The sequence below is a fragment of the Octopus bimaculoides genome, chromosome 1, assembly GCF_046866305.1.
Source record: "Octopus bimaculoides isolate indiv1 chromosome 1, ASM4686630v1, whole genome shotgun sequence".
Taxonomy (NCBI): Eukaryota; Metazoa; Mollusca; class Cephalopoda; order Octopoda; family Octopodidae; genus Octopus; species Octopus bimaculoides.
The window spans coordinates 119,363,693-119,371,984 of record NC_142928.1 but is presented as its reverse complement, the minus strand read 5'-3'; the positions used below and the strand labels follow the sequence as shown (position 1 = coordinate 119,371,984).

General features: G+C 38.3%; 1 protein-coding gene across 1 annotated transcript; it reads left to right on the top strand.

Annotated features, from left to right (window-relative positions):
* Positions 1 to 842: 842 nt before the first annotated feature.
* Positions 843 to 3,455, top strand: LOC149137702 (uncharacterized). Its single transcript, XM_089345761.1, has one exon. It carries the CDS (start codon positions 1,066 to 1,068, stop codon positions 1,456 to 1,458), a length of 393 nt encoding a protein of 130 aa, XP_089201887.1. The 5' UTR covers positions 843 to 1,065; the 3' UTR covers positions 1,459 to 3,455.
* Positions 3,456 to 8,292: the final 4,837 nt, after the last annotated feature.

The window sequence follows — 8,292 nt, the reverse complement described above, 5'->3', positions numbered from 1 at the left end:
ACACACACACACACACATACACACACACACACACGCACACACACACACACACACACAAAGACACATATGAAAATGCGAGGAGTATACTTTTATGTGTGTATGACGGCGGTGTGATGGCAGAGACTTTAGAGCATCGGGTAAAATACTTAGCGGCTTTTCTTTCGGCTCTTTGCGTTCTGATTTCTCATCCCGACGAGGTCAGCTTGGCCTTTCATCCTTTTAGGGGGTCGATAAAATAAATACCAACTGAACACTAGGGTCTCGATAGAAATGACGTACACTCCGACTAAAAATTGCTGTCTGTGTGCTAAACTCAGAAAGAATGATATATGAATGTATATACATAAGTAGAAGTTTCTCTCTCTCTCTCTCTCTCTCTCTCTCTCTATTTATCTATCTATCTATCTATCTATCTATCTATCTATCTATCTATCTATCTATCTATCTGTCTGTCTGTCTGTCTGTCTGTCTATCTATCTATCTATCTATCTATCTATCTGTCTGTCTGTCTGTCTGTCTATCTATCTATCCATCTATCTATCTATCTATCTATCTATCTATCTATCTATCTATCTATCTATCTATCTATCTGTCTCTTCTTCTGACACAAAAACGCTCGTTCCCTCTCATGAGTGATTATAATGATTTAAAAATAGGGTAAGGAATAAACATATATTCAACCATACGTATGTATAGATAAATCTGTTTGAATTATGACTCTGAATAGTATGTTAAAAAAATAATAAACCTTTAATAGGAGAAAACTTCAGTGTAGAAAATATTGATAATGGAAAACTTGCATCCTTCTCCGTAGACATATTATCTTCTATTTTCAGGAACAGTTTGAGGTATTGGTGAACAGTCAACGGCACTGGAGAGCATAAAGATTAAAAAATCTACTACAGAAAAATTTGTAAGACTGCAAGACGCGACATGTTCAGCTGCAACAAAGATTACGAAGCTGTTGTCAAGGTAGCTGAAACGATTTTTTCTGGTAAGTACAGTCTTTTCGGAGTATTTTTGTTCATTTTCATGATTCTGATACTTTAATTTTTTTTTTTTTTGATGCAGATTTTTCAAAAAACAAGTGTCAAGGTTACAAGGAAAATGGAGAAAACTGAGTATCGTGCTGTCATAAAGTACCTTCATTTGAAAGGCATGACTCCATCAGAAATCCATGAAGATATGGTGAGAACCTTAACAGACAATGCTCCTTCATATGCAACAGTCAAACACTGGGTAAATGAATTCCAGCGTGGCAGGGAGAATGTAGAAGATGATCCAGCACCAATGAGACTTCCAGCTGCAATCACCGAGGACAACATTGACCTTGCTCTTGGTATGATAATGCAAGATCGCCGAATATCATGTCGTCAGATAGCCGAGAGACTGGGCATCTCAACTGAAAGAGCAGACAACATTGTGACAAAAGAACTTGGGTTCTCAAAGGTTTCTTGAAGTTGGGTCCCTCGCCTTTTGACGCCTGAACAGAAATGCACCAGGTGCACTTTGTCCACGGGCAATCTGGAACTTTTGAAGCTGATGAAGAGAATTTTCTTGCTCGTTTCATTACTATGGACGAAGGTTAAGTTCATCACTACCAGCCTGAAACTAAAGAACAATCAAAGCAGTGGAAGCACACATCTTCTGCTATCTCAAAGAAGGCCAGGGTCATTCCTTCAGCTGGTAAGGTCATGGCGTCAGTATTTTTGGATTCTCAAGGTGTCTTGCTGATCGATTAACTTGAAAAGGGTCACACCGTGACAGGGATGTATTATTCTCAGCTACTGAAATGCCTCCGAGATGCAATAAAAAAAAGGCCGGGACGACTCACCAGAGGAGTACTTTTTATCACGACAATGTTCCAGCCCACACCCCAGTGGTTGCCATGGCAACATTTCGTGATTGTGGATACGAACTTGTTCCCTATCCACTTTATTCACAAGATTTAGTCCTCTCTGATTTTCATCTATTCCCCAAAATGAAAAAAAGCCCTGGCTGGTCATCATTTTGCCAGTGACAATGACGTCATAGATGCTGTAGGAAGTTTCTTGGAATCTCAAACAAAAGAGTTCCTCAACGCCAGGATAATGACGCTTCAGCACCGATGGAGAAAGTGTTCAGCCATCGAGGGGGACTATGTTGAAAAATAATTCATCAGGAGTCTTGTACTATGTTTTTTTTTTTTTTTGAGGCTCAGAACTTTTCATACACCCTCGTATTAATATCTTTAAATGTTTGTTGTCTAGTGTTTGTGTTTGTTTATAAGATAGTTAGGGTTTTGTGTTTATTGACGATGCTGCCTTCACAAGACTTTTCGTTGGTTGTTTATGTTAGGGTTGTGGTGTGGTCTTTGTATTTTTATAGTTGTAGGCGCACAAATGTATGCCTAATGTGTGTATTGAGGAGTTTATGGTAGAGCCCGTAGTATCTGTGTGCGATGTGTAAGTAGGATTTTAAAACAATATTTTTGCGAGAGTTTTTTTTTTTTATGAATGGGTTCTCTTACCTTTTTAGAGGAAGGATATATGCGTGTGCGGGAATTTTGTAACTCATTAGAATTTTGCTTATTGACATTTATTCAAAACAATGTGTGTGTGTGCGTGCGTGTGTGTGCGTGTGTGTGTGTATGAATCCAAGCCCATTGTACGTATCTAGCGCTGGGCCGATATTTTCTAAACCTTGATGACTATTATTTTGCCGAGGATCATAAAACCTAAAATAAAATCCAAATACGCACATGCCGCATTCCCATGTGAAAAGAAAAATAAGACACCATCCAAAAATTCACCGGCATTATCGAAATTACAAGTTGATAATAACGTTTACTTATTCGATAAGTGTTATTGCATACCTGTTTGCGTAATACACCTTATTATTTCAACCAATCGCTGAAATTTTGAAACTGCTGTAAAGGTCTATCAAGTGCTACATGTTTTCTTCGCCAAATATATTTGAAGTTCTGTTTGCGTCATATCTTTTATAAATGATATAAATGACACAATGTCATCTGAACTTGCTTGATCGTCACTATTAAGACGGTCGAGGAATACGTCTTTAAACCCAACTCTTGGTCCCCAGGATTATAACCACCCTAGTTAGGAGGTTGTGACTTAAGAATTTTTATTATTCTTTTATTCGTTTCAGTCATATGGCTGAGTTCATGCTGGAACACCTCTGGGATCATGCACTTTTACATATCATTCTTCTTTGGCTGATTTATTCAAAGTGGTAGGATTTCATGTTACCACCCCGTATGTACTTTTCCCTTGGTTGTTTTGAAGTACAAGCATTCATTGAGTGATCAGGTATACCTTATACCTGCATCTCGCTAATAATGTGCAGGTGTGCATGGATGCGTGCGCATGTGTGTGTGTGCATTTCTGTGTATGACTTACAGTGCAAACGAAAGAAAATGGCCGCATTTTGCTGACGAAACATTAGCAAGCATCTGAGTCAGCGTGTTACTAAATATGTTTGTGCGTATATATATATATATATATATATATATATATATATATATATATATATATATATATATATATATATATATATATATATATATATATATATATATATATGTATATATATATATATATATATATGTATGTATGTATGTATATATATGTACATATACACATACTTGTATATATTATTATAAAAGCTGCAAAATATTCACAGAGATGTTACTCGAGCCCGTTCGTCAACCAGTTGTGTACCCATTTTGTGTGTGTATGTGTGTGTATATATATATATATGTGTGGAGGTTTGTGTGTATGCGTGTATGTATGTGTGTATCTACGCTATGAGGAGTTCATCCGCCTTTTGACAGGTCTTATTTTTCGTCCTGCAGGGTGTCCAACAACACCCCCCTCACCAAGCAAGCCTGGTGGGGTTGCCAGTTTAGTCGCAGACGACCCGACCATGCAACAGGTTGTACTGGATTACATGTTACGAGTAGCACTGAAGAGCGACCTGACAGGGCGGATGAACTCCTGAACAGTTAACGACCATCCAACAAAATGTCTGTAAATATGTATATATATGGATATATGTATATGTATGAATGTCTGTAAATATGTATATATGAAAAATTTTATTTTTTTATATATATATATATATTATTTTTAATATTAGTTTTTATCTTTTTCTATATATTATTTTATTTTATTTTTATTTATTTATTTTTTTTTTTTTTCATGAATGAGCTGCTCCACATCGGTCACCGGAGTGATATTTGATCACTTTACAGAGTTTCTGAGTGTCGGTTAGGTGTCTGGAATGGGACGGCTTACCTCGTGGGCAGGTAGAAGCTCTTTAACCTTGGTTGGTAATCTACCTAGGAGAAGGAAATCTCCGAAATAAAACCTGAGGCCTTGGAAATTCCTGGTTTTGTCAATTCTCTTGTCACACCGGTGAAAGTCTTCTTAGGCTAATTAGTGGGGGTAGTGCAGTGCAAGCTACACCCACTAAAAATTATTCATCTGCACAGGTACTTCCTGTACATCAGATCTTGATAAAATCATTGAATTGGTTGGTTGGCAGAAACCTAAAAATGCACCTGTAACTTATTTTAAAATGTCTGAAACAAATTCAGTAAATGGCAAAAAAGGTTTGGGAACATCAGGGGAACAGGTCTGGCCCGGCAGGTGTCCCAGTGTATCACAGGTTGGACCCGGTCGTCATCCTGCCACTGTGGTCAAATAGTCCTCAAGAAAAAGTAAAAATAAACGTCGTTTGAATTTCGGCTGTTGGAATGTGCGCACACTTCTTGATGATAATTTCAACAAGAGGCCGGAAAGGCGTACTGCACTTATTGCATGTGAGCTAAAGAAATATTCCCTTCATATAGTTGCGCTCTCTGAAACTCGTCTCTCTGGTGAGGGTCAAGTAATTGAATCTACTTATGGATATACTATCTTCTGGAAAGGCCTACCTAAGGGTCAGCGTAGATAATCTGGTGTTGGGTTTGCTCCCAAGAATACATTAGTATCCTCCATTGCAGAGCTTCCAAGTGGTATATCTGACCGGGTCATGTCATGCCGTATCAAACTGACAAAAGGTAGGTTTCTTACCGTTGTCAGTATTTATGCACCAACAATGTCCCATTCTGATGAAACTGTGGGACAGTTTTATGACAATCTAGCAAGATTATTGAGGAAAGTACCAATTTCTGATACTCTGGTCATTTTGGGAGATTTCAATGCAAGAGTTGGAAAGGACTATGTTTCATGGCCTGTTTTAGGTCGACATGGGATTGGAAAATGCAATAAAAATGGAGTAGCTCTTTTGACGTTTTGTACTGAGAATAATCTGGTTGTCACCAACACTCTGTTTAAGCAGAAAAATAAATATAAAACCACCTGGATGCACCCAAGATCTAAGCACTGGCATCTCATAGATTATATTTTGATTAAGAAACGTGATATGAAAGACGTTTCTAGCGTTTGGGTCATGAGAGGGGCAGAGAGCGGGACTGACCATCATCTACTGCGTGGCAAAATAGATTTTTCGATAAGACCTAAAATTAACAGTCTGGTCCTAAGATACCCAAAAAGTTAAATGTTGCAAACTTTAAATTATCAAGCAACTTGCAAAGATTCCACGACGCTATAGAAAGTATTAATCTTGACACAAACAATCTATGGGAAGATTTCAAAACAAAAGTATTTCAAGCTGCAAGTTTGTCAGTGGGATTTAAATCTCATAAATCCAGAGATTGGTTCTCAGATAGATCAGCAGAATTTCATGATCTACTTTTAGAAAAATAAAACTTAGGCAATACACTGCTCGGGGAGTGCAAACTGCTCTAAGGAAAATTAAACAAGAATGGTGGAATGATAGGGCAAAAGGTTCACAAGAAGCAGCTGATAGAAATGATGCCAGGGGTTTGTATTCTTATGTTAGGGAGGTATATGGTCCAAAATCTTCCTCAGTAGCTCCAGTGAGAACAGAAGATGGATGTTTTCTTCTAATTGACACCGCTACTACTCATAAGCGTTGGGTAGAACATTTTTCTACACTTTTGAATAGACCATCATCCGTTAACATGAGGACGATAGAAAAAATTGAAAAACTTCCAGTTATAGAAGAGATGGCATTTGAACCAATTCTAAATGACATTTATTCAGCTTTGAATAAGCTGAATAACAACAAGTCTCCAGGATCTGATGGAATCTGTGCAGAAGTCTTGAAATATGGGGGTGACAAAATGATGGAACTCTTAAATATTTTAATTTGTCACTGTTGGAGAAGTGAGAAAGTGTCTCGAGACTGGATTGTTGCCATTCTTGTCTCCTTATATAAATAGGGGTCAAAGGATCTGTGTGGTAATTTTCTTGGGATTTCCTTTTGTCTGTGGTTGGAAAGGTGCTCGCCCGCATTTTGTTAGAACGTTTAAATACCTTTATAGTTCCAAATATAGTGTCTGAGTCTCAGTGTGGTTTTCGTTCCTCCAGGGGCACAGCTGATTGTATCTTTACTGTCAGACAATTACAAGAGAAGTGCATTGAGCAGAATCTTTGTCTGTACCATTGCTTTGTTGATTTGAGCAAAGCATTCGATACTGTTAATCGAAGAAGTGCTCTGTGGTTAATTCTGGGGAAAATAGGTTGCCCAGAAAAGTTTATAAACATGGTCAGGGCTTTGCATCAGGATATGAGAGCTAGGGTTAAATTTGGTGGTAGGCTTTCTGAATCTTTTGCTGTGGAAAATGGAGTAAAGCAGGGAGACCTTGTTGCACCCACCCTCTTTGCAATATACTTTGCCGTTGTGGTGTCACATTCCTTTCAAAACTCTGAGGAGGGTATCTACATAAAATATCGAACAACGGGGAATGTTTTTAATTTGACCCGACTGAAGTTTAAAACGAAGGTTTTTACTTCACTTATTAGGGAACTTTTGTATGCTGACGATTGCGATCTTGTTAGTCATTCTGAAACGGGTCTGCAATCCCTTGGATCTGCATTTGACGCAGCTTGTGATGATTTTGGCCTGACCATCAATCTGAAAAAAAGCAGTTGTAATGTATCAACCTGTGCATGGTGCTGTTTGTAACCCCCCTAAAATTTTTATTAAGGGAAAGTTACTTGAGGTTGTCAATTCATTTGTCTACATGGAAAGCTCTATTCAAGATGATGGAAATCTTGATACGGAAATACACCTGCGAATTCAAAGGGTAGCAAAAGCTTTTGGTGGCTTTGAGTCGCGCGTCTGGCGCCAGCGACATATAAATAACAATACAAAGCTGGCTCTTTACAAATCATTTGTCTTAACATCCCTATTGTATTCCTGTAAAACTTGGACTTGTTATGAAAGGCATTTTAAACTGTTAGAACAATTCCACCAAAAATGCCTTCGTCATATTTTAAAAATTAAATGGAATTCTTTTACTCCAAACACAGATATCCTTGCATCTGCTGGCACACCCTCAATTAAAACTAAGATTTTCAGGAACCAATTGAAATGGTGTGGCCATATTGTTCGAATGGCACATGAACGCATGCCGAAAGAGCTGTTTTATGGTAAGCTTGCAGAGGGGAAACGCTATTGGCATAAACCTAAAAAAAGGTTTAAGGATGGCATAAGGACTACTATGAAGTCACTTGGAATGGTTCCAGAAGATATAGAAACCCTCGCTTCAGATCGAGCTGGATGGCGAACAAAAGTGTGAAATGAAATGAAAGCGGTTGAAGAGGCCAGGATAACGCAAGCAAGACTCAAAAGATATTTAAGGAAGAATGTAAAGATCGAGAAGGTGAATGACAAGGACCTTTTTGTGTGCACAGTCTGTGACAGACCATGCCTGTCTTTGGCTGGCCTCAAATCTCACCTGCAAACCCATGGAAAATAAACTTCAACCAACTATTCTGACTATATGTCTGTGCACACGTTTGAATGCGATGTATTCCAGAAGGCTTGCAAATCCAATGGTGGTCTTAAAAGACATGTTAGGATTCACAATGAGCAGAGCTTACCTGCAGGTATTGGTAGTTCAAACAGAGGTGCAATCTGTGTGGGTGTTTTTTTTCAAAACATCGTCTTGTTTAAAAAGCCACATCAGACGCCATGAAAGGGCTAAGGTGTAGGTACAGGAGGTGTTCAGACTCTGTGTAAGGAGTAGACAACCACCATGTATGCTATGAAGTATTCCGATGCTGTGAAATATACTGTGAAAAAACACTGACTTCTGAAATTTGTCCTCTCTTTCTTGGTCATGTATTCCTGATGCTCGATTAGAGCGCTAATTAGTTGTGCTGTATAAGGGGATAATTATCTTATTTTTTCTACATG

Bases quoted from the DNA above. Each gene is read 5' to 3' on its own strand.
- LOC149137702 (XM_089345761.1), top strand. From the start codon at position 1,066: ATGCAGATTTTTCAAAAAACAAGTGTCAAGGTTACAAGGAAAATGGAG.